Genomic DNA, 27,452 nt, shown 5'->3' on the forward strand with positions numbered 1-27,452 from the left:
AGTAAAAATCTGGAGGAAAAATCTCCTTATGACAAGTATCAGGTAATAATACAATTGAGAACCAAGCTGAACTTAAAATCTTCAAAAGGGAGTTAAAAATGCAATTAACACAGGCAAGGAAAGATTATAAGCAAAGATTAGTGAACATAAAGGGCATCACAAAATCTTCTGTAAGTACATAAGTAAAACAGGGTTGTAAAAGGAGGATTGGGGTGATTAGTGGCCAACAAGAGAAAATCACGTGTAACGTCCTGGAGATTTTTTTTAAAGATAATAAATAGATTTCGTAAGATTAATGCTGTTGATTTGGTACACATGGACTTACAAAAGATGCTTAATATAATGATACACAATATAAGAAAAAGCTATTGTTCATAGAATAAAATGGATAGTAATAATGTAAATTGGCAAGGTGATAGGGAATAGAATAATGGTTAATGGATATTTTTCATGTTGCAGGAAAGTTTATAATGGGTGGGGGGGGGGGGGGGGGGTCACACGAACTAGTATTGGAACCTTTCCTTTGCCTGATATATAATCCATATTGTGCATAGCAAGAGACAAGTTCAAAGTTTGTGGATGATACAAAGTATCGGAAACTTTGTAAACTGTGAAGATGGCAATGCAGAACCTCCAGAGGTTATTGATATATTGATGGAGATGGCAGATGGATACCAGATGAAGTTCAATGTATGTAAGCTGATTCATTTTACTTGAAAGAACACACAAAAAGAGTACAAAACAAAGGGTACTATTCTGAAGTGTCTGCATGAGCAGAGAGATGTGGCTGAATATATGCAAAAGTCTTTAAAATTGACAGAACAAGTCAAGGATGTGGTTAATAAAACATACAACATTATTTGTGTTATTAATACTGGTATAGAGTCCAACAGCAGGAAGACGATGTTGAATCTATATAAAATACTTGTTAGGCCTCAATTGGAATATTGTGAAAAGTGATCACACTTCAGGAAGGATTTGAATGCAGTGGATGGAGCGCAGCAGAGGTTTGCCAGAATGGTCCAGGGATGAGAAACCTCAGTTAAGATGATAGCTTGAAAATGATGTGACTGTTTTCCTTGGACAAGAGGTGGCTAAGAGAAGGGTTGATTAACGTTTTCAAAATCTTGAGAGGTCTGGACAGACAAGATAGAGAAAATATGGTTCCTGCTCATAAATGCTTCAGAAACAAGCTGGCACACATTTGAACTGATTTACAAAAGAATGAATGTGACAGAAAATGTTTTCACATGGAAATGGTTCAGGTCTGGAATGAACTTTCTGGAAGTGTGGTGGAGGTTGGTTCAATCAATGTTTTCATGAAGACATTGGATGATCATTTAAATTGAAGTAATGAGTCAGGTTATGTGGAAATGGCAGGAGAATGACACTAAGTTTTGACACTTATTCAGAGGAATAGTGGCAACATGATGGATCAAACAGCCTTCTTCGACACTAGAAGAATCCTGTGAACCTACCTCCTTAATCTTTTCTGTTCCATGAAGAGCAGCCCTAACTATTCGAACCTTTCTTCATAGTCAAAGCCATTGATCCCTAACAACATCCTTGTTAGAATCCACAGAAATCTTCCTCAGGCTTTCTCTAACTTTCCCAAAGTTTGGTAGTCCACATTGACCTCATTCCTAATGAAGGCCTCATGCCTGAAGCGTCAATTTTCTTGCTCCTTGGACACTGCTTGACCTGCTGTGCTTTTCCAGCACCACAGTCTGAACTCTAACCCACATTGACTGGTGGCTCAGTGGTTAGCACTGCTGTCTCACAGTGCCAAGGATCTGGGTTCAATTCCACTCTCAGGTGACTGTCTATGTGGAGTTTGCAAGTTCTCTCTGTATCTGCTTGGATTTTCTCCCAAAGATGTGCAGGTTAAGTGGATTGGCTATATGAAATTTCCTACGGTGTCCAGTGATGTGTAGGCTAGGTGGATTAGCCATGGGAAATGTGGGGTGGGTATGGGTGGAATGGTCTTTGGAGGGTTGATGTGGACGCAATGGGACAAATGGCCTGCTTCCACATTGTAGGGATTCAATGACCACACTATTCCTGAGCCTGATTGCTTTAGTTTTTTGTCATGTGAAGTAATCTAAATGTGTTGTTTAGCCATATTATCCATTTGCACAGCTACCTTTAAGGATTTGACTTTATGGATACTTCTGCTGAATACCACCTTTTAAGATTCTGCTATTTATATTATGCTATCATTCCAATTTAGTCCTTAAAATGTGCCACTTCACATGTTTTCATTGAACTCCATCTGTTCTTCTTCTATTTGTGCATCCTTTCTATGACAACCTGAATTCAATAACCATTCTTATCTTTAAATACTACTTTGCCGAGTTTTATATCATCTGCAAACTTCTAGGTTCCTAGCATCTGACTATAACACAACTCTGGGTGAGGGTAAGGTCATAATTTGTTATAAACAGCTCATCTGCCAGCTGTAGATATATCTGACCCTGACAGCATTGGTAAGAGTGACCACTACACAGTCCTTGTGGATATGAAATCCCACCTTCACAGTGAGAATAACCTCCATTGTGTTGTGTGCCACTATCACAGTGGTAAATGGGACAGACTTTGAACAGATCTAGCAACTCAAGGCTGGGCATCCATGAAGCGCTATGGGCCATCAAGAGCAGCTGAATTGTCCTCCAACACAATCTGTAAATTCATGGCCCAGCATATCCTCCACTCAAGCATTACCATCAAGGCAGGGGATCGGCCCTAGTCAAATGGAGAGCACAGGCACCAAACAGGACAACTTGTATTCCAAACAGCATGAGCAGCAAGTGATAGACAGACCTAAGCAATCCAACAACCAATGGATCAGATCTAACCCCTGCAGTCCTGCCACATCCAGTCATGAGTGGTGGTGGATGATTAAACAACTTACTGGAGGAAGAGGCTCCACAAATATACCCATCCTCAGTGATGGAAGAGCCAGCACACCAGTGCAATTGGTAAGGCTGAAGCATTCACAGCAATCTTTCATCCAGAAGTGCTGAGTGGATGATCCATTTCGACCTGCTGCAGTGGTCCCCAGCATTACAGATACCAGTCTTCAGTTAGTTTGATTCGTTCCACATGTTATCAAGAAATGGTTGAAGACACTGCACACTGCAAAGGCTGGAGTTCTGACAACATTCCAGCAATAGTGCTGAAGATTTGTTCTCCAGAACTTGCCGTTCCCCTAGCCAAACTATCCCAGTACAGTTATAGCATTACCATTTACCCAACAATGTGGAAAATTGCCCAAGTATGCCCTATACAAAAAAGCAGCACAAATTCAATCCAGTCAATTACTGCTGCAAAGTCTACTCTCGACCATCATTAAAGTGATGGAAGGTGTCATTGACAGTGCTATCAAGCAGCACCTGCACAGGAACAATCTGCTCAGTGATGCCCAGTTTGGGTTCTGCCAGGGCCACTTAGCTCCTGATCTTATTACAGCCTTGATTCAAACATGGACAAAAGAACTGAATTCCAGAGGGGAGGGGAGAGTGACAACCCTTGGCATCAAGGCTGTATTCAACTGAGTGTGACGTCAAGGAGACCCAGCAAAACTGGAATCAATAGGTATCACAGGGCACATTCTCTGGTGGTTAGACTCATCCCTCATACATAGGAAGATGGTTGTGGCTGTTAGAGGTCAGTCATCTAAGCTCAAGGACATCTCTGCAGGAGTTCCTCACGGTAGTGTCCAACCATTTTCAGCTGCTTCACCTTCCCTCCACATAAGGTCAGAAGTGGGATGTTTGCTGATGATTGCACAATGTTCAACACCATTCACGACTCCACAGATACTGAAGCAGTTCATGTCCAAATCCAACAAATTCTGGACAATATCCAACCTTGGACTGACAAGTGGCAAGTAACATTCGTGCCACACAAATGCTAGGCTATGACCATCTCCTCTACATTGGGGAGACAGGACGCCTTCTTGCAGATTGTTTCAGAGAACATCTCTGGGACTCCCGCACCCACCAACCCCACAGCCCTGTGGCTGAACACTTCAACTCCCCCTCTCACTCCATCGAGGACATGCAGGTCCTGGGTTTTCTCCACCACCAAACCATTAGCACCTGAAGCCTGGAGGAGGATCGCCTCATGTTCTGCATTGGAACCCTGCAACCACACGGGATAAAAGTGCATTTCAACAGCTTCCTCATTTCCCCTCCCCCTCCCCCACAATATCCCAGTCCCAAGCCTCCAACTCAGCACTGCCCTGACCTGCTGTGCTTTTCCAACACTCTCGACTATGACCATCACCTCCACCCCTTGACATTCACTGAATGCCCCACTATTAACATCTCAGGAGTTATCACTGACCAGAAACCAAACCAGGACTCACCACATAAACATAGTGGCTACAACAGCAGGTCAGAGGCTAGGAACACTGCAGTGATTAATTCACCTCCTGACTCCTCAAAGACTGTCCACCATTGACAAGGCATAAGTCAGGGGTGTGGTGGAATACTCCCCACTTGCCTGGATGAGTGCAGCTCTGACAACATTCAAGAAGCTTGACATCATCCAGAACAAAGCAGCCCTATTGATTAGCATTATACCTCCATGCATCCACTCCCTCCACCACTGATGCTCAGTAGCAGCAGTGGGTACCATCTACAAGATGCTCTGCCGAAATTCATCAAAGATCCTCAGACAGCACCTTCCAAACCCATGATAACATCCATCTAGAAGGACAAGGGCAGCAGATACATGAGAACACCATCACCTCCAATGTCCCATCTAAGCCACTCACCATCCTGACTTGGAAATATATCGTTGTTGCTTCACAGTTGCTTGGTCAAAATCCTGGAATTCCCGCTCAAATGGCATTGTGGGTCCAGCCACAGCAGGTGGACTGCAGAGGTTCAAGAAGGCAGCTCACCACCACCTTCTCAATGGCAACTAGGGACGGGCAGTAAATGCTGGCCCAGCCAGTGACATCCGCATGCCACAAAAAAAATGAAGAAATAAAAAAGAATAATGGACCCAAAACTGACTCTTGGTGATGTAATTGAAAACTTCCACCCATCCTCAAAAATATCTATCCCTCATCACCAAGCTTTGTGTTCTGTCACTGATCAAATGTTGTATTCATACCACTGCTTTTCCTTTAATACATTCAATCTCAATTTTCTCAATAAACCTTCTCTGCAGTATTTCATTGAATGCCTAACCGTATTAATTGTGCTCTAAAAGATACAGATCAGTATCTCAGTAGTGAAGCCAACAGAAGAACGCTGATGTGTATGCACAATGAAATGCTTGCTGCATTCAGAAGTCTGTTAGAAAGTCTGTGATTCATGTCAAAGAGCACAGAGCTGTCTGGTTCCTACTTGGTAGAGGGCTTTGTGAAGAGCATGGAGCTCATCCTCTCCAGCTTGGAGTTAGTACATGACTCTATCAGCACAAGTGTAGTGCCTGACTCTATCAGCACAAGTGTAGTGCCCAACCAGAATTGACTCTGATGGCAATGTCTCGACTCCAGTGCAGAACAAACAGCAGTCATCAGAGTATAGGCCTAGTTGGAAGTCAGCTGCTTCGTATGCAAGCTCAGAATGCTGCCATCATAGATGTGGATGTCAGTGTTTAAAGGTATTGCAGCACATCATGGCAGATCAGCAATGTATTGTCCAAAAGCTTACTAGGACTGCTGATATAGCATTCTGGGGAATTGGAGCGATTGCATGTAACACAAACTTGCTGCCTTCTTCTGGCAAGCCAGTCTTCACCCTATCATCACTGCCACTCAATGAGCAGTCAGTCAGCCCTGGACTGTCACCCATGCTGAACCTACAACCTGACCTTCTAATCCCAGGCTACTTGACATCATCACGAAGGCTAACCATGCTGCAGACAGACACAGCACTCTATAGGAGCACTCAGGATGACCAAGGAGTATGGAAGCAGTCCACAGATGTGGAAGGGTAACCAGGTGATTGCGTGCTACACGGTTTCATTTCATTTATGAATTTGGGACATGGTAGCTTTAGCCTTACCATTGCAGCCAAGTGAGGCTTAGCAACAGAAGTAGGATGAGGTACATTACTCTGGGTGCTGGGGTTTTATGGTCATAGGAACAATGTGCAAGATGACAGGGAGAAAATGGGAAATTGCCCTCAAGTCAAAATGCTCAGAGAGTTGGTACAGATATGATGGGCCAAAAGGCCTCCGTCTTAAATGAGTTGATCCACAGGCAGCCCGAGCAGGGAGGGGATATGTTGGTTGGTTCGTCTTTTGCTCTTCCTTATCCTTGTCCTCTTACTCCTCCACTGCCTGCTCTTCACCCATGTCGATAATGGTGAGGTTTGTGTCCTGTGCAGCAGATCACCATGAAACTTGACACTTATCTGTTAAGAAGTGCAGGCCTCCTGCTGATCACTTTATTCAGCAGAGAGCACTGGCCCCTGTAGTAATAGCAAAGCATCTGTCATTATTCTTTATCATTGCTTCACTGAATCTGACAACAAACTTCATGAGCTCAGACATGCACAAGATAACATGGAAATCCAAAGGATGCTGTCAGTGAGTCTATGCTCTTCCACTGGGTGCATTGTCAAGGTTCTTACAGTCTGCAATCTCCATTGCAATCAGCAATTGATCAACACTCCCACTTTTATATTGTTAGAGATGCTGAAAAAATTCTAAACAAAATTCTAAAAAAGGTGTAATTGGCTCCTTAACTGTGTACTAACTTCACAATTACTGATAATGTGTTATTTTCTTCTCAACCTGCACATTCCAAATCCAGTGTGCTGTAAAAGTGAGTGGCACGGTGGCACAGTGGTTAGCACTGTGGCCTCACAGCGTCAGAGACCAGTGTTCAATCCCTGCCTCAGGCGACTGACTGTGTGTAGTTTGCACATTCTGCCTGTTTGCTCTGGTTTCCTCCCACAGTCCAAAAATGTGCAGGCTAGGTGAATCAGCCATGCTAAATTGCCTGTAGTGTTAGGTGTAGGGGGATGGGTCACTCTTCGGAGAGCCAATGTGGGCTTGTTGGGCCAAAGGGCCTGTTTCCACACTGTAAGTAATCTAAAGTGTTGTGGGCAGCACGGTGGCACAGTGGTTAGCACTGCTGCCTCACAGCGCCAGAGACCCGGGTTCAATTCCCACCTCGGGCGACTGACTGTGTGGAGTTTGCACGTTCTCCCCGTGTCTGCGTGGGTTTCCTCCGGGTGCTCCGGTTTCCTCCCACAGTCCAAAGATGTGCAGGTTCAGGTGAATTGGCCATGCTAAATTGCCCGTAGTGTTAGGTAAGGGGTAAATGTAGGGGAATGGGTGGGCTGCGCTTCGGCGGGTCGGTGTGGACTTGTTGGGCCGAAGGGCCTGTTTCCACACTGTAAGTAATCTAAAGTGTTTAATCTTGTTTTTTACACATGTATGGCTGTAAGTTCTTAAGTGTTGCATTTGCAGTGTCGTGTACATGATTACTCGCATTTGTCAATTATTGAATTATTACTGGCCCAGTAAAATGAACATTTTATGACATGGAATGTCGAATTTCTCTATAATTATTTTAAAAAGTATCTAAAAACATAATAATCTATTCATTTTTATTTTAAATTCTACCTTAAAACATGATGTGGAGGGGCTGGTGTCGGACAAAGTTAGAAATCACACAACACCAGGTTCGAGTCCAACAGGTTTATTTGGAACCACTAGCTTTCAGAGCGCTGCTCCTTCATCAGGTAGCTGTGGAGCAGGATGTAAAACACAGAATTTATAGCAAAAGATTACAGTGTCATTCAGCTGAAATGATATATTGAACAAACCAAGATTGTTGTGAAGTCTTTCATCTTTTAGAATGGGTTGCAGGTTTCAGGTCATTAATATGTAAATCCCTGAACTTTTTTAAAATCACATTCTCATGATAACTTAAGGTCTTATTTAAAAAAAGTGACATCTCAGCTCAGGCAATGCATTAAAGATGTGAGGTTATAGTCTATCTGTAGTCAAAGAGTGTGATGCTGGAAAAGCACAGCCGGTCAGGCAATATCCGAGGAGCAGGGAAATTGACGTTTCAGGCATAAGCTCATTCCGGATGAAGGGCTTATGCCTGAAACACGATTCTCCTGATCCTTGGATGCTGCCTGACCTGCTGTGCTTTTCCAGCACCACACTCTTCGACATGGATCTCCAACATCTGCAATACTCACTTTCTTCAAGAATCTGTCTGTATCCCAATCTAGAGTCAGACTAGTTCTATTTGCAAAGTGGAATTTACAAAATATTACATGGAATGACTGCCTGCAGATAGTGCAATATTTGAGCAAAATAGAATGTTTCTGCAAATATAATTCTGCAAATACAAATTCTTATATGTGTATGTGCTTGCAGGAGAGAGAGAGTATGTGCATTTGAGTGTGAGTGCATATGAGAGCACGTGTGTTTGCGTGTGTGCAAGTTTGGTCAAGTGTGTCTGGGAGTGTGATGGGGTATAAGCCTGTGAGAGGGTGCATGCATGGATGTGAGTGTGGGGGATGTATGTGTGTGCGTATAAAAGAGAGCTTATGAGTGAGCGAGGGTCTGCATAAGTGTGTGAATATGTAAGAGTTTGTGTGTGTGTGTGTGTGTGTGTGAGAGGGTGTGTGTTTTGTGTGTGAGTGTGTGCGAGTGTATAGTGTAGTTGGGGTCACCTGTAGTGTGACACGAATCCAAGATCTCAGTTGAGGCCATCCCCATGGATACAGAACTTGGCTATCAGCCACTTTGCATTGTTGCCTGTCCTGAAGTCTGCCTTGGAGGATGGTCACCCGAAGATCTGAGGCTGAATGTGCTGGAATGCTGAAGTGTTCTCCAACAGGGAAGGAACAATCTGGCGATTGTTGTGCGGTGTCCATTCATCCGTTGTCGTAGCATCTGCTTTGTCTCACCAATGTACCATACCTTGGGGCATCCTTGCCTGCAGCATTTGAGATAGACAATGTAGGCCGAGGTACATGAGGACCTGCCACGTACATGGTGGGTGTTGTTCCCACTTGTAATTGTGGTATCCGTGGCGACACTCTGACATGTCTTGCAGTGGTTGCCATGAGGATGGCCTCAACTGGCATCTTGGGTTCATGTCACACTACAGGTGACTCCATTGCACTCTATACACACGCACACTCTCACAGGATTATACCCCATCACACTCACACACACTGTCACAAAGCTGGTTTCCTTTTTCTAAAAGCTGTTCCTTTTCTCAAGGATACTATGTTCTTGGTTTTTTTCAGAGGGATAATAAACTGCTCTCAGTGCTGATTACTCTAGTTCGGTACAGAGATTAAAGGGTATTGAGAGGCCTTTTTATTTATGTGTAAACAGATGAGACTTCAGGCCAAAGTGGTCATGTTTTAGAAGTGACCTGTATAACAAAAAGGGTGTCGTCAGCTTGCTAGCTGAGCAGTTTAGTTCAATACAGAACTAGTGGGGAGTTCAACAGTGAGCTGCGTGGAAACAAACTCCCTCTACCCCTCTAACATCAACCTGTAAGCATGTGTTCCATTCATTTATATTGGTTTCTAAGGTGGTTTGCTTATTGGGACTGTTGTATGTATTCACCACAGCATAATGAAGTCTAGTTTGGGTAGACTGAGTTCTGTAGGGGCCCTTTAATCTGTTCTTTGTGTTTCATTGTGTAATTTTGTGAATAAATATTTGTCTGTTTCAAAACCTGGTAGTTAACCTCGCTACCTTACTCTGGGTAATTTTCACTGTACACTTACTGAAACAAATTGTAAAGGTATGATCTGGGCTGCTTGTTTAAGAATTTTTTGAGTGGTCTGGCCTGGTTCATAACAGATTGCAGGATTTTAAACAGTGAGTGATAGGTGCTGGTGTCTTTATTTTGGGTATTGGTTTGGTTGGGTAGACAAAGTTTGGGATAAAAATGGCTCTTTGAGTCACCAAAAGTTTTCTGGAAGGGGATGCGGGTGACTTTGGACGTTTTGCAAAAGGTGAATAAGTGCAAGCTGAGAGAATTAGCAGAGAAGCTGGAATTGGAACTGCCTGCTTCTGTGAGGAAAGGAGAGATAATTACAACAGTAGCTCAGCATTTAAATTTGCCGGAGAAACCATCAGAATCTCTAGAGATGGCAAGAATTTGATTACAAATGAAGTAGCTTGAGTTAGAGGGGAGAGATAAGGAAAGGGCAGCAGAAATGAAACAGTTTGAGTTATGTTTAAAGTTTGGGAGAAAATTTGTAGCTCGGGTGCTCGTTGTTGTGGTTCTGTTCGCCGAGCTGGGAATTTGTCTTGCAAACATTTCGCCCCCTGTCTAGGTGACATCCTCAGTGCTTGGGAGCCTCCTGTGAAGCGCTTCTGTGTTGTTTCCTCCGGCATTTATAGTGGCCTGTCTCTGCCGCTTCCGGTTGTCAGTTCCAGCTGTCCACTGTAGTGGCCGGTATATTGGGTCCAGGTCGATGTGTTTGTTGATAGAGTCTGTGGATGAGTGCCATGCCTCTAGGAATTCCCTGGCTGTTCTCTGTTTGGCTTGTCCTATAATGGTAGTGTTGTCCCAGTCGAATTCATGTTGCTTGTCATACTGGCAACAGGAATTCATGGTGAGACAAAAAGTGGTCAATTATGTAAAGTAAGGCTAGAGAGCCCAGAGAAGAGCAGAGAATTTGTGGTCAGAGTACTGGACAAACTCTCAGCTCTAAGAATACAATTTGTCCTTGCAAATGACGTAGCTGATACACCAGTAGGCATGCTGCCTACTCTAGTTGAAAAGCCAGTGGAGACGCAGGCAACTGAAGACATGGAGAATGTTTTTCCAGGAATTTTCCCTGATTATGTGACCACAAGATCACAGAGGCACAAGTTGAAGCAGGAAAGATTAAAAGGCATAGATCAGGAAGCTGACATAACGTTTTCCGAGATCATTTTGATCAGATAAGTGGCACAGAGCAGGAGCAAATAGGTGAACATGCTTATTGAGTCTGATATGCTTATTGAGTTACAGCTGAAAGATGAGGAGTTAAAACAATTATATAAAAAGGCATACACAGAGAAGGAGAGTGAATGCCTTCCTGGGTGTCATTACTCAACAAATGATGTCTTAATGAGGAAATGGAGACCATCACACATTCAAGCAGATGAAAAATGGACAGAGATTCATCAAACTGTTTTTCCAGTAGGGTATAGAAAGGAGTGCTGCGGGTGGCGTGTGAGCTACTACTTGGAGGTCATTTAGGGATGAGGAAAATACAAGCAAAAATACAAAGGCATTTTTACTAGTCTGGACTACACAAGGATGTAGTTGAATTTTGCCAGCTGTGTCATACATGTCAACTAATCAGAAAACCACAGGCAATAATAAAACCTGCATCCTTAATTCCTATTCCAGCATTTGAGGAACCTTTCACAAAACTCTTTATTGATTATGTAGGTCCCCTACCTCAAACAAAAAGTGGGAATAAGTATTTATTAACAATAATGGATGTGTCAACTAGATTTCCAGAGGCAATCCCATTATGCAACATCATAGCTAAAAGGAATGTAAAAGAATTACTTAAATTTTTTACTATTTACAGACTACTAATAGAGATCCAGTCACATCAAGCATCAAACTTCACATCCAAGCTATTCAAGAAAGTTATGGATAACTTGGAAATAAAACAATTCAAATCTACTGCGTACCATCCAGATTCGCAGGGAGCACTAGAGAGATGGCATCAAATTCTAAAGACCATGTTGAGGGCTTATGGTCAAGATCATCCAGTTGGCTCAGGTTCAGAACGAGATAGAGCTCATGCTCCAAGATGGCATAATCGAAGTGAGTTACAGCGACTGGAGCTCACCCATAGTCATGGTGCCAAAGCCAGATGGTACCCAATGGTTATGTGTGGACTATCGCAAAGTCAATGCCATTGCAAAGACTTATGCATATCCAATTCCACGGTTGGAGGACTGTGTCAAAAAAGCGGGACAAGCAACTTACATTTCTCAGTTGAACTTGCTCAGAGGCTGCTGGCAAGTACCTCTGTCAGAGAGAGCAAAGGCAATTTCGGCTATCATAACGCCAAATGGACTGTATCAGTTCAAAGTCATGCCATTTGGTATGAAAAATGCTCCAGCCACTTTTCAGAGACTGACTAATAGGCCGTTGCTGGATTACTCAACTGTGTCGTGTATATTGATGACCTGGTGATTTTTAGTCACTCATGGAAGGAACATTTACAGCATTTATTGGACTTGTTTGATCAACTTCAGAAGGCAGGCTTGGTGATAAACCTAGCCCAAGTCACATTCCTGGGCCATGTTATTGGACATGGATGAAATGGCCCCATGGGATGTGAAAACAAAAGTAATTGGGAATTTCTCATTCCGCTGATGAGAAAAGCAGTACTAAGATTCCTGGCATTGAGTGGCTTTTACCTGAAGTTTGTGCTGAAGTTTAGCAATGTGGCTGCTCCACTTACTGAACTGTTTAAAAAAAAGGCAAAAAGTTTCAGTGAACAGCGGACTGTCAAAAGGTATTTGATAGCCTAAAAACTGTGTTAACCACTGCACCAGGATTAGCCACGCAGGATTACATGAAGCCTTTCAATGTGGCTACCATGCCAGTGATGTGAGTGTCAGTGCGGTGCTCATGCAGGAGGATGACGAGGGAATAGAAAGACCCATCGGGTGTTTTTCCAGGAAGTTGAACACTCATCAACAGAAATATTCAATGGTGGAGAAAGAAACTTTAAGCTTGGTGTTGGCACGACAACATTTCAGTGTTTATATTACCAGCAATGCGTCTGAGACGATTTTATACACTAATCATAACCTACTGACATTTGTGGAAGAACTTAAGGGCAAAAACGCCAGAAAGTTTAGATGGAGCTTGTTGTTGCGGCCATTCAATTTGACATTTGTGCATGTGGCAGGTCACAAAAATGTGATTGCCAATGGGTTATGGAGACTCGAGTGAGATACAAGGGTGTTTGGTGGCAGGTGTGCATGTGGTTGTACATGTTTGCATGTTCATATTTAGTACAGTGTACATGTGTCTTTAGACTACTAACCGGGATTTTGAAGGGTTTTAAAAATGAGGCCATCTTTTGTTATTGATGGTCCATTTTTTCAAGGGGGGAGGTGTCACAAAGCTGGTTTCTTTTTTTTAAAAGCTGTTCCTTTTCTCAAGGATACGATGTCCCTGGGTTTTTTTCAGAGGGATAAAAAAGCGCTCTCGGTGCTGATTACTCTGGTTTGGTACAGAGATTAAAGGGTATTGAGAGGCCTTTTTGTTTCGTTGTAAGCAGATGAGACGTCAGGCCAAAGTGGTCATGTTTTAGAAGTGACCTGTATAATGAAAGGGGAATGGTCAGCTCTCGAGTTGAGCAGTTTAGTTCAATCCAGAACTAGTTGGGAGTTCAACAGTGGAAACAAACTCTCTCTCTCTCTCTGCCCTTTTAACTTCAATCTGTAAGCATGTGTTCCATTCATTTATATTGGTTTCTAAGGTGGTTTTCTTATTGGGACTGTTGTATGTATTCACCAGAACATAAGTAAGTCTAGTTTGGATAGACTGAGTTCTGTAGGGGTCCTTTATTCTCTTCTTTGTGTTTCATTGTGTAATTTTATGAATAATTTTTTGTCTGTTTTTAACTTGGTAGTTAACCTGCTAACTTACTCTGGGTAATTTTCACTGTACACTTACAGAAACAAATTGCAAAGTTATGGTCTGGGCTACCTGCTTAAGAATGTTTTGAGTGGTCTGGCCTAGTCCATAACAAAACACTTGACCAAGCTTGCACATAAGCAAACACATACTCTCTCATGTGCACTCACATTTACACGCACACGCTCACATGCACACACTCATTTTCTCTCTCCCTCTCTCATGCACGTGCACACACATATAAGTCTATGGGGTGAAATTGTATTTGCAGAATTATATTTGCAGATACATTCTATTTTGCTCAAAAGATGCACAATCTGCAGGCAGTCAATCCATGTAATATTTTGTAAATTCCACTTTGTAAATAGAACCAGTCTGACTCAAGATTGGGATACAGACAGACTCTAACCTCATACTTTTAGTGCATTGTCTGAGCTAAGATGGAAGTTTCTTTTAATAAAACCTTGTTATCTTGAGAATGTGACTTTAAAAAGTTCTGGGATTTACATATTAATAAACAGAAACCCTGCAACCCATTCTAAAAGATGAAAGACTTAACAACAATCCAGGTTTGTTCAATATATCATTTCAGTTATATGACACTGCAATGCTTTGCTATAAATTCTGTGACTTGTGGTCCTGCTCCACAACTACCTGGTGAAGGAGCAGTGCTCCAAAAACTAATGCTTCCAAATAAACCTGTTGCACTATAGCCTGATGTTGTGTGATTTTTAACTTTATTTTAAAACAATCATTGTTTTACTTTGGTACCTGAACATTTCAATTAGACTTGAAGGGGTCTATGTGTTTTATCTGGTTCATCATGTGTAAGATGCTTAACTGGGTGTTCATTTGCTTGTTGCTGTCAATGCTGCTACACTTCAAGTCACCCCATCGATTTGGAATCAGCTTTGAACTAATGTCATGACAAGGCAAGTCCTCATTGAACAGTTTGCTCAGCCTCTGTGAGGAATTTTCTTCAAGATCAGTGGCAAGTGCCCTTGATTGCTGCTTACTGTATCATTCAGGGCCACCATGGTCTTCGCAATTACCTGATACATAGCAACATGGCTTTCATTTGGGGTCAATTAGCTTGGATGGTTGGTTTATGATACAGCCTATTTGCAACAGTTTGTGTTCAATTCCTGCACTGCCTAAGGTGACCATGAAGGAGTCTTCTTCTTAGCCTCATCCCCTTGCCTGAGGTGTGGTGACCTTTGGGTTAAACTACCACCAGTTGTTTCATCCAGCAGCTACTCTCTAATTCCTTATTGTAAGGAATTAATCCAGATGACATAGCAAACAGTGGCAGAATAAATCCATAGCTACTGATCTCTGGATACAGAACGCTGACCTGCCTGATAAGCTGCCTATGCTCCCACACTAGCTAGACATTGACAAAATGGGTCCCTTTTAGTTATGGCGTGTTTCTAGGTAGTAACTGCAAAGTGGCCTGTTGTAGTCAATATCATCCCACACCAATGGAAAACTTGCAAAACTGTATGCTTGCTGTTTTTTTCTCTGGCAAGACAGTATTCAGCTTTCATGTATTGACCAGCTGAACTGACTTCCCTTCGGCAATAGTGAATGATGATGGAGACACCCCAAACTCCAGTTTATAAGGGGCTCAAGGCAATTATGCATGCCTACCACAGCCACTGGTACTGTTGCCCTCACCTTGGTTTGAGTTCCTGGAAAATTTCAGCATTGGCGTCTTTCCTTGCTGGACGTAAAGGAGGAGAATGGCTTCCTGAACATCCTTTCCCATCTCCCTTTTGCAGCATCTTGTTCTCCCCGTACCACCTCTGCTCATTCATTTTGTCATGCCATAGATCAAATGAAGCCAAATTTGACCATGTCTGTGTGTGCGTGTGTGTGTGTGTGCAGAATCCTTGAAGTCAGAACTAAGCCCCTCAGCAAGTGCTACATCATTCCCTGTAAGCTTGGCCTCTTTAAGTAACTCTGAAAGACTTCTGGAACTCCAGCAGGGATTGAAAAAAAAAATCAGCAATTAAATTGTAAGTAGTTGATAAACTTATGATTTGGAGGTTCCAGTGTTGGACTGGGGTGGACAAAGTTAAAAATCACACAACATCAGGTTATAACTCAACAGGTTTATTTGGACGCCCAAGCTTTTAGAGTGATGCTCCTTCATCAGGTGGTTGTATGATGGAGCAGCACTCTGAAAGCTAGTGCTTCCAAATAAACCTGTTGGACTATAACCTGGTGTTGTGTGATTTTTAACTTTGATAATCTTTTAAATAGTGCTGATGGTGGTCATTCCTCCCGCTGTATGTGTTTAAGGGATGGTATTAGCTGGAGTATTGAAATCCATAGTGATAGTGCTACCAGTCAACATATACTACATATTAACTAATTCCACAGCCTGTCATCTCCTCATGCTTCCTCTGGATGCCCCCTGAGCATATGGCAATGCTCTTACTAAGATGCTGTCAAACTATGGTTTGCACCAGAAGTGGGGTTATGTGTTGTAAATGGCATTTTGTACAAACAACACCTGTAGCCCTAAAACTCTAGGCACTGTGGAGCTGAATTCAGTGGCCTCATAAATATAATTACCAAATTTGCAAGTGCTTTTTAGTAAAGTTATTTTAATCTCGTGCCTTTTGATCTCCAATTAAAGTACGGTATTCTTTAAATTGCACATGTAATATCAAATTACCATTACATTTCACCTTAAACATACAGGCAATGTCATTACTGTTCTGGTCCCATCACTACTGAGGAGGATTATAATATGATGAACTGTCCTGCTGCGCACAATACTGGAACCTAACTGCGAGCTTCTATTGGAGGACGATATGAATTATCTTACAGGTCTCCGCTCATTCACAATCCAAAATGGGCTGATCACTGCATTGAAATCTGTTGCAAAACTCTGTTCCAGGTTCATAAAAACAAGCAGTACTTACCGTAGAGAATAGTAATTAGGGAAACTGGCATGACTAAAATTCCCACCAGCATATCAGCTACAGCGAGCGACATCAGAAAGTAGTTAGTGGCATTCTGCAGCTTTTTCTCCAGTGAGACTGCCATGATCACTAATATATTGCCCCCCACAGTCAACACGATAATGATGAGAATAAGCAAGGCTGGCCAGTTCTTTTTTGAGATGCTTGTGTGAGCGATGTCTTCCGGGTCTGAGGCATTAAATATTTCCCCTGTAGTCAAACTCTGGTTCAGGGTACGAGAGCCGTTGATATATCTGGCCATGAGAACACTGTAGAAATTGAAATGCAGAGACGCAGAACTGGAGCGAACCTGACAAATCGTGAAGTTCTTCTTTAAATAAGATATGAAATGCTTTGCTGTTTACTTTTGTAAAATGCCTGTGTTGAAGGGAAGACTACCTCAAGCATTTGGGCACATAATTCATCCATTATTCTGTGAGCTTTCAATTGAGATGTCAAGTATTTTAAGCCTTCAAGCATTTTTGTACCTGACAAAATGAGTAATGATAAAGTGCAGGCAACAGTGGGGTTCTCAATGTTTTCACCTGGATTATTGAATACAAAGTGAGAGATTTTCCTGCTTCACACCTCATGCAGCGGCAACCACAATATCATCACAAATGGTGCCAAGCTCCTCAAGAGGTTCATGTTGTCATCCCATTTTCTCAACTTTTCTTTTCTTCTTGAGTATGTATTTTTGTTACTGTCTCTTTTCTGCTTTTGCTGTTTTTTCAGAAGCTGCAAAGATTCATGTGGATTTCAACAGGCCTTTTTCTCCCCCATTATAATCAACTCATTAAGATCTAATCAAAATGTTCTTCCAGAGTTGAATGAGTCCAATTCTGAAAGGAATCACAATTAGAAAGTTATAACATTGTTATTTGCTTCAGTACTTATAAATATTAATTCAATCAAAACTCTGCACTGCTACTTGCATTCAACATTCAATGAATAGTGCCTCAAATCCTTGCAAAAAATCTAAGTGTACATCTCCTGCCTACATAACTACCATCCTTCTTCACATGTTTTATTACATTTGCTGCCAAAAGTATCAATACACATTGGCAAAAATATACTGAAGTGCCAACTCTGATGTATTTTTCATTTCCGTTGTCCTGACAATTATCTTTTTCCCAAGTTCATTAAATTCTGCTTTATCCATCACTACCTCACACAGAACATGAGGGGAACATTAACTCAGTACATTCCGAATTACTCATGATAAGATACTTTAATTATGTGCAGAGCTTATGGTGTGTTCGTTTTAGAGTTTGAACATTGACAACTGAGGCTTGTGCAAGATGAAAAACACAATAAGTATAACTTTGCACCCAATGTGGAATATCATTTGCTTTCTCAACCAGAAAATTGCTTTATGATGTTAATACCACTGAACTGATTTAACATATCGGTCAACATGTGTATGTATGGATTCAGCTGCAGAAATCGTTTAAAGATGGTAGGCAGAGGCTGGGAATTCTGTGGTATGTAACTCCGAGTTTCGCAAGCTTGTTGGCCATCAATAAGGAACAAGTCAGAGTGTGTTGCAATTTTCCTCATTGCCTGGATAACTGCAGTTCCAACAATGTGCTTAATATCATCCAGCAGTGAAAGATGGCAGCTGTTGAGCACTTTCTCAAGGGCATCTAGGAACAGGCAATAAATGGTGGCACAGCCAGTGATGCCCACACCCTACAAATAAATTAGGGAGGAGTAATAAATTCTGGCCTCGCCAGCAACATTCTCCTACCTGGAATTAATTTTAAAAAAGGTACAAAAAGAAGGTTTAAAACATACTAGAATGTTGGCTATATTCTCACCGTGTGTGGATCACAAAGAGGAGGAAATTAGAAAGCATTGATTAGACCACACATGGGATGTTGCATTAAGTTTTAGATCTCAGGAAGTGTGTACTAACCTTGGAAATTTGTTGCACAGATTCACTAAAATGATTCCTGGGTTTAAAGAGGTTGAACAACAAGGGAAGGGTGTATAAATGTGGCTTGAATATAGTGGATCGAGAGGCCATCTGATAATACTGTTTAAAATATTAAAAGGATTAAACTGATTGATACAGAGAAATGAATTCCCATGATGTGGAGTCCAAAATGAGGTGACTTGGTCTTAGAATCAGGAAGCACTCTTTCACCCAAAGAACTGTTCTAACCTGATCGCATATAAGTTATCTCATGAGCATATGACCACAGCATAACACTAAACAACTGGACTGCATTTTGCAAAACATAATCCACGTTCCAACCCAAGCTACTTGTACAGGCAAAGCATTTTTTTTTTTCAAGGTTGCTCACTCAAAATACTTGAATTTCCCACCGAATAGCACGGCAGGAACATCTTCATTGCTAAGGCCACAGTGGTTTGAAAACAAGCACATCACTACTGTTTCAAGGTCAAATACTCATGGGCAACAAATTCTGATCTTGTGAGCAATGCCCATATCTTAAGAACAATAATTGTTTTTAAAAAAACATTGTTTGTAGCAGTGAGTAGTGCACCAATTTCCATCACATGAGCTATAGCCAACAGTAGTAGAGATGGGTTCAAGTATCATTTGTCCATTAATGTAATAATATCCACTAGTGTTTAGTTATGTCACAGCATTGTTCTTAGGCATGCAAATGGGTATAATGATGCCTTACAGATGAGAGAAATCATGAATATTATGAAACCATATCTGTCTCTGCTGCTGAACTGGAGGTTGGTTGGCCTATAGGGAAACGGGGAGCTGGCTACATTGTATAGTGGACAGCATACCATCTGTGATGCACCAACTCTCTGGCAAAAAAGCTGCAGGCAGCACTGAACTTCATTGCCACTGATAGTGCATCACAGATAGTTTCTTTTCCCTGCAGGCCTGAGCAGACCAGATGATGAGCCTCACTGAACCCTTGTCTTCAATATGCCCAGGTTGGTGAGTGACTCTGGCTGCAGTAGGATTGAAGAGACAAGCAGTTTGTTTTATGTGAGGTGAAGTATTTTGAGAAGACTAACATGTTGAATGGTAGGGTCCTAGGAAATACAGAGAATCAGAGGGACCTTGGTGTGTATATATCTATAGAACCTTGAAGGCAGCAGAAGCATTAGACCAGGTAGTTAAGAAGGCATATTGGATTCTTGCTTTTATGAATCAAGCCATGGTATACAAGAACAAGGAGACAATGATAAAGTTGAATATAATGCTAGCTATGCCACAGTTGGAGTACTGTGTGCAGTTCTGTTCACTACCCAATAAGGAACATGTGATTGCATTAGAGAGGGTGCAGAGGAGATTCACAGCTTGTTGCCTGGGCTGGAGAGATTTAGTAATGAAGAGAAATTAGATGGGCTGGGGTTGTTTTCCTCAGAGGGTAAAAACAAGGACGCAGATGTTGGAAACCAGATTCTAGATTAGAGTGGTGCTGGAAAAGCACAGCAGTTCAGGCAGCATCCGAGGAGCAGGAAAATCGACGTTTTGGGCAAACGCCCTTCATCAGGCATAGAAGCAGAGTGCCCCAGTTCCAAACTTCCAGCTCAGCACTAGTTTGAAACTGGGGCACTCTGCCTCTATCCTTGATGAAGGGCTTTTGCCTGAAACATTGATTTTCCTGCTCCTCGGATGCTGCTTGAACTGTTGCGCTTTTCTAGCACCACTCTAATCTAGAATTTGCTTTCTTCAGAGCAGAGAAGGCTGAGAGGGGAGCTGATTGAGGCATACAAAGTTCCCAAGGGTATAGACAGGGTAAATAGGAAAAATGTTTCCCCTTAACAGTGGGGTCAAAAGCTAGGGGGCATAGTTTTAAGGTAAAGCGGAGAAGGGTGAGAGGGAATTTGAGTTTCTTTTCACCCAAAAGACTGTGGGCGTCTGGAGTACACTGTCTGAAAAGGTCGTAGAAGTGGGAATGGTTAAATCATTTCAGAAATATTTAGGCAAGGACTTGAAATGTCATAGCATACTAGTGCTGGAAAAGAGCCAAGTGCTTGAGCATGGGATTGAGATAGGAAAAAGTTTGATGACCTGTGTGAACATAATGAGCCAAAGGGCCTACTTCTATGCTATACAACGCTATGACTCTACGTATAGGATGTGCACCAGAGCTCCTGTGCACCCAGATGCCTTACCCTGCTGACAGAGATGTTGCAACCAAGTTGTGATATTCCTCTATGTCAATGCTTGGATAATGTTTTAAATTGCCTTTTTGTTCCCTTAGCCTATGTGAATTACCGATCTTTACCAATGTGTTAAACATCCACACCCAAAATTTTACAATGGGAGGAAGACTTCAAAGCAAAGGGTATGAATTCCCATTGTTTCTTTGTAAATTCCCTATTTATCCTTTTTGTTAAATGAACATTATAACTCTTGGCAATTTGAATTAATTACTTGGTATTTTATTGCTGTAACAAAGCATTCATTAAGTACCTGTATTTATTTGAAACAAATTATAAGTTAGTGCAATGCAGCTGAATAAAACATAATCAGTATGTAATGCAATTAGCAAAATTGAAGCCCTTGGAATTAAAGGGGCACGGGAAGTGTGAATAAAAATTTGGCTTTAGAACAGAGATTAGTGGTGAACAGCAGTTTCAGATTGGAAGGGAATATACAATGCTGTCCCACATGGATCAGTATTATGGCCACTGGTGTCTGGAGTCTGTTAATGATCTGGACTTGGTAGACAGGGCATAATTGAATATTTGCAGATTACACAGAACTCAGGGATGCAAGTAAACAGTGAAGCTGTGAGGATGTTAACAGCAGACTTTAGTAGGACAGGGACAGATTGGTTAAAGGGGCAGATACATAGCAGGCGTAAGTCATGCAGACAAGTGTGAAGTGATACATTTTTGTAGACAGAATGACAATAAGATAGACTGAATGGCATGACTTTCGAATTCAAAAGTGAGGAGGTTATTCTAGTCCTTTGGAAAACAGTGACTTTAGCCCAGCGAATTAGGATGAATCTTGCATTTTTCTGGCTAAGTTTATGTTGCATCAATTTTTCTTCAGGGACATCTGTTGCAAGACCTAATGGGTTTTCTTGCAGTTACTGTACCAAACTCATTTTATTAACTAACTATGCCTCCCCTACAGAACTTGCTACGTCCAGCTCTTCCCCATCTTACCACATGGCACTCCCAGAACACCTCCCCACGCAGCAGATCCCCATTAAAAGACATCATCGCTTGCCTCTGCACAATCTCCAAAAGCCTGCTGTGCATCCAGATAAGTGCTGGCTTTCTGAAATTGTCCTGCTCGATCATGGACAGATACTTTGGAAAAGGGGAAAATGACACTGAGATTACAGGGGTTTGGAAGTCCAAGTCAAGGGAATGGCGAGGGAGGAGGGTTGTACTCTTCCCAGAAGAAGCCATGCCATTAGACATGGGCAGTATAGTCCAAAGTTATCCCCTCTTCCCTGCTCACATTTCAATATTGTTCTATTTGTCCATTTGTATTGTTTATTTTTAATTTAAAAATTATATTCAAATTAACAAATAAATGTCAAATCTGGAAGCCTAAAACTAAGCAATATTAGTGGATAGACACTCAATGGGATAAGTCTTAACTCTATTTGATGGTGTTAGGGCAAGGAAAGAGAGCTGGCAATTGTTTTACATCACTTATCATTTTTAATTCCACTGACTTCAATGTTACTTGGGCAGTTAGCAACTGTTTTATGCTATCACACAGTCACAATGTACTCTATTGAATTGCTCAGTCCTCCATAAAGGTGGCAATAGCCCGTCTGTTGTAAGTATTGTAACGTCTCTGTTAACGTAGTTGACTGAAGAAAGTTGCATTCAGTGTTCATCCATCAATATCACCAACAAGAAACTCTAGCCTCCCGTTTAAAACAGATTTTCAGACGAGAGGTTCTAGTAATCGGAAACAGGTCACAGGCAAATTTGGTGCTAAAACCTTTGAATTGCTGAATTGCTTCAAAATTTTGAAATCTTTGTTTTGCTTTACAATTACCTTTAATAGATAATTATTTGCAAAATATCATTGTGGTTTCTTTGTCGTTTTTGTCTTGGAGATAATTAATCACATTTTGCTAGTGCTGTAAAATATTAAATGTTCCCATGATCTTGGCACTGGCTCACGATTTCTTTTGGCCTGTTCAATGTAAAAACACATAACTCTGGGTCTAAACATCTGCATTCAAATAAAAATATTTAAGGGCAATGGTCTTGTTAGGTTAGGTTTTCAACTAGTCTCCAGGGTGGAAAATGTATATTTTGAATTGCAGGCTCATTATGGAATCCTCTGGAATTTATTTCCTGTGAATCATTGAAAAGGAAGGGGTTGTGATTGCAAGAATGTGCAGCCCATCAGCGATGACAGTTTTATACCCAAGTGCAATTTTAAACTTTACTCCATTATCAATAATTGACAAAAAGGAAGTGAAATCTCCCTGAAGTTTTCCTTCCAGCATCCTTGTTACTGAAGCTAAGAGAAGTTGGCCTATTATGGGATTTGGAAATTAATTTGAATGTATTTCTAATAGTAACAGTTATTCAGCGTGGTATTTCTAATCCATTTTCTCTGCACATAAAATATTTTGCAGTTCTCGCAGTAGCAGCCAGAATGCTAATGTGTACATGCAAAGCAACTGATGCTTCTTGCTTCAAGAAACATGATTGACTGACTTCACAAAAATTTGTATTCAGAGTGAGTGCCTTCCTTTAAAGCATTTCAAGAAAAGATCATTAATTGTGAGTTGCAATTCATTGCACCTGGTTAGTCTGTCATGAAAATGTCAAACCCAGATGATATGCAGATGTTACATCGTCATGGAGATATCCACAAAAGAGAAAGAAAGGCTTCCATTTATATAGCACTGCCATGACTTCAGGACATTCTAGAGTGCTTTTCAGCTAATAAATTACTCTTGATGTTGTACGTTACTGTTGATGTTGAGGTGCCAGTGTTGGACTGGGGTGGAGGGTGGCACGATGGCTCTGTGGTTAGTACTGCTGCCTCACAATGCCAGGAACCCGGGTTCGATTCAAACCTCAGGCAACTGTCTGTGTGGAGGTTGCACATTCTCCTCATGTCTGTATGGGTTTCCTTCCGGTGGTCCGGTTTCCTCCCACAATCCAAAGATGTGCAGGTTACGTGGATTGGCCATGCTAAATTGCCCACAGTGTTCCAGGATGTGCTGTTTAAGTACATTAATCAGCGGTAAATAGAGTAATAAGGTAGGGGAATGGATTTGGGTGAGTTGCTCTTCAGAGGGTTAGTGTGGACTTGTTAGGTCTAATGGCCTGTTTCCACACTGTAGGGATTCTATGAAGGTCAAAAGTCACATGACACCAGGTTATAGTTCAACAGGATTATTTGACATCACAAGCTTTTGGATCGCTGCCCTTTCATCAGGTAAAGTGCCAAAGGAACAGTGCTCCAAAAGCTTGTGATTTCAAATAAACCTGTTGGCCTATAACCTAATGTTGTGTGACTTTTGACCATATGTTACCATTGTAATTTAAGGACTATGGCAATTTGAGTATAGCAAGGACCCAGAAAAAAACAATGTGCTAATGACGAGATCAACTGGTGCTGTTTGAGTTATATGTGTTTTTTTTGCCTTGGAGGTAAGTAGGAATGACACCCGTTTCTATATCTGAAAGGTTTTATTTGCAATGTTTTAAAATATCTTGGTCATCAAAGGATTCTGGAAAATCCAAGATGAAGGATGGGAAAAATTTCTGGTTGTAACAGTCTGCTCCATTTTTGAGGTATTTTAGGTATTGAAGGTGATTTCCTCGAATTTCAGGAGCAGCAATGATTGTTTTATGTGCTGTTGCATTGCTTTGGATCTTTGGAGGAAAAGAAGTCAAAACAACAGCACTTTTAAAAGGGAGAGGAGCAGACAAAGGCAGCACATGGTAAGGTCAGTGCAGGAGCGAGAGAGTGAAAGAAACCCACACTGCTAACTGACACAGCAGTGAACCTGCACAGTTACTGCTTTTGTTGTTTGAATTCATGTATTGCTGAACATTGGAGTGCATCTGGGAAAACTAACAAACAGTGAAATTCACAACTGATCTTGGAGGAACCTGTTCGGGAGAGGTCACAGCACAGAAACAGATAAGGGAATATTTTAAGTGTGGCCTTACAGAAAGTCTGCAGTAGTGAGTAGAGTGGGTTCTTTCTTGATTATATGTTTTTTTGAGGTATGTCTCTTGATGAAACTTAAAATTATAAGCCATAAGTATTAATTTAGCCTGGAGCAGTGTTTTGTAGAGGAATAAGACTGTGCTATTTTCTGGGTCTGTAGGTTGGAAGAAGCAAAAATGGTCTTTAGTAGAGTGATATGCTCTTCTTGTCGGAAATGGGAGTTTAGGGATAGTTCACATGTTACTGAGGATTATATCTGCAATAAATGCAATTGGTTGCGAATTCTTTCGGATTGAATGGATCAGTTGGAGAGACAGTTGAAGGCAATGAGAAATTTACAAGAGCAAGGGGATGTGGTGGATGGAAGTTATAGGAAGGGAGAGAAGTCTCAGATACAGTCACATAGATGGGTTAACTCCAGGAAAGGTAAGAGAGGTAGGCAGGTAGTGCAGGAGTCTTCTGTGGCTATCCCCATTTCAAACAAGTATGCTGTTTTGGAAAACGTAGGGGGTGATGGATTCTCAGGGAAATGTAGTAAGAACAGCCAAGTTTCTGGTATCGGGATTGGCTCTGATGCAATGAGGCGTACGTCGGGTTCCAAGAGATCAATTGTGTTAAGCGACTCTGTAGTCCGAGGCACAGATAGACATTTCTGAGGCCAGCAGCAAAAAGTCAGAATAATGTGTTCCCCCCCTGGTGCCAAGATCAAGGATATCTCAGAGAGGGTGCAGAATATTCTCAAGGGGGAAAGGGACCATCTGGAGGTCATTGTATGCATTGGAAACAATGACATAGGAAGGGAAAAGGATGAGATTCTGAAGGGACAATATAGAGACTTAGACAGGAATTTAAAAAGGAGGTCCTCGAGAGCAGTAATATCTGGATGACTCCCGGTGCTACAAGCTAATGAGGGTAGGAATAGAAGGATAGAGCAGATGAATGCATGGCTGAGGAGCTGGTGTATGGAGAAGGATTCACATTTTTGGATCATTGGAATCTCTTCTGGGGTAGAAGTGACCTGTACAAGAAGGATGGATTGCACCTTAATTGGAAGGGGACTAATATACTGACAGGGCGATTTGTTAGAGCTCTTGGGAGGATTTAAACTAGTAAGGTGGGGGATTTAAACTATTAAGGTAGTGAGGAAAGAGATCAATCTGAGACTGGTACAGTTGAGAAAAGAAGCAAGTCAAACAGTCAGGGCAGGCAGGGACAAAGCAGAGAACAAGGTCGGACTGATAAATTAAACTGCATTTACTTCAATGCAAGAGGCTGAACAGGGAATGCAGATGAACTCAGGGCATGGTTAGGAACATGGGACTGGGATATCATAGCAATTACAGAAACATGCCTCAGGAATGGACAGGACTGGCAGATTAATGTTCCAGGATACAAATGCGATAGGAAGGACAGAAAGGGAGGCAAGAGAGGAGGGAGAAGTGGTGTTTTTGATAAGGGATAGCATTACAGCTGTATTTAGGGAGGATATTCCTGGAAATATATCCAGGGAAGTTATTTGGGTGGAACTGAGAAATAAGAAAGGGATGATCACCTTATTGGGATTGTATTATAGACCCCCCCAATAGTCAGAGGGAAATTGAGAAACAGATTTGTAAGGAGATCTCAGTTATCTGCAAGAATAATAGGGTGGTTATGGTAGGGGATTTTAACTTTCCAAACATAGACTGGGACTGCCATAGTGGAGGAAGTGAGGACAGCAGATGCTGGAGACCAGGGTTGAAAAATGTGGTGCTGGAAAAACACAGCAGGCCAGGCAACATCCCCTCTTAGTACTCGGGCTTGTGCCCGAAACGTCGATTCTCCTGCTCCTCGGATGCTGCCTGGCCTGATGTGTTTTTCCAGCACCACACTTTTCAACTCTGGGACTGCCATAGTGTTAAGGGTTTAGATGGAAAGGAATTTATTAAGTGTGTACATGAAAATTTTCTGATTCAATTTGTGGATGTACCTACTAGAGAAGGTGCAAAACGTGATCTACTCTTGGGAAATAAGGCAGGGCAGGTGACTGAGGTGTCAGTGGAGGAGCACTTTGGGGCCAGCGACCATAATTCTATTAGATTTAAAGTAGTGATGGAAAAGGATAGACTAGATCTAAAAATTGAAGTTCTAAGTTGGAGGAAGGCTAATTTTGACAGTATAAGATGAGAACTTTCAAAAGCTGATTGGGGGCAGATTTTTGCAGGTAAAGGGACAGCTGGAAAATGGGAAGCCTTCAGAAATGAGATAACGAGGGTCCAGAGAAAGTATATTCCTGTCAGGGTGAAAGGGAAGGCTGGTAGGTATAGGGAATGCTGGATGACTAAAGAAATTGAGCATTTGGTTAAGAAAAAGAAGGAAGCATATATCAGATATAGACAATGAATCCTTAGAAGAATATAAATGCAGTTGGAGTATACTTAAGAGGGAAATCAGGAGGGAAAAAAAGGGACATGAAATAGATTTGGCAAATAGAGTTAAGGAGAATTCAAAAGGGTTTTTACAAATATATTAAGGACAAAAGGGTAACTAGGGAGAGAATAGGGCCCCTGAAAGATCAGCAAGGACATCAGTCTTATTTGATCCCTCATGATAAACTGGGCAAGAAAGTAAGAGCGCAAGGGATCCAAGGCATACTTATGCATTGATTCAAAATTGGTTAACAAAGAGGAAACACAGGGTGATTTTATGGGAGTGTTTCTGTGACTTGAAGTCTGTTTGCTGTGAAGTTCCCTTGTGACTCAGT

The 27,452-nt window shown here is 41.7% G+C and overlaps 1 protein-coding gene across 1 annotated transcript in view; it reads right to left on the reverse strand.

The window, feature by feature from the left end:
• The window catches only part of LOC140495641 (5-hydroxytryptamine receptor 2A-like), a 282,481-nt gene that overhangs the window by 14,969 nt on the left and 240,060 nt on the right, over positions 1 to 27,452 (reverse strand). Inside the window, exon 3 of the mRNA XM_072594633.1 lies at positions 16,552 to 17,432. Coding sequence (XP_072450734.1) covers positions 16,552 to 16,852 — 301 coding nt within the window. The 5' untranslated portion in view covers positions 16,853 to 17,432. The remainder of the gene's footprint in view (positions 1 to 16,551; positions 17,433 to 27,452) is intronic.

Source organism: Chiloscyllium punctatum, chromosome 25 (assembly GCF_047496795.1).
Source record: "Chiloscyllium punctatum isolate Juve2018m chromosome 25, sChiPun1.3, whole genome shotgun sequence".
Classification (NCBI taxonomy): domain Eukaryota; kingdom Metazoa; phylum Chordata; class Chondrichthyes; order Orectolobiformes; family Hemiscylliidae; genus Chiloscyllium; species Chiloscyllium punctatum.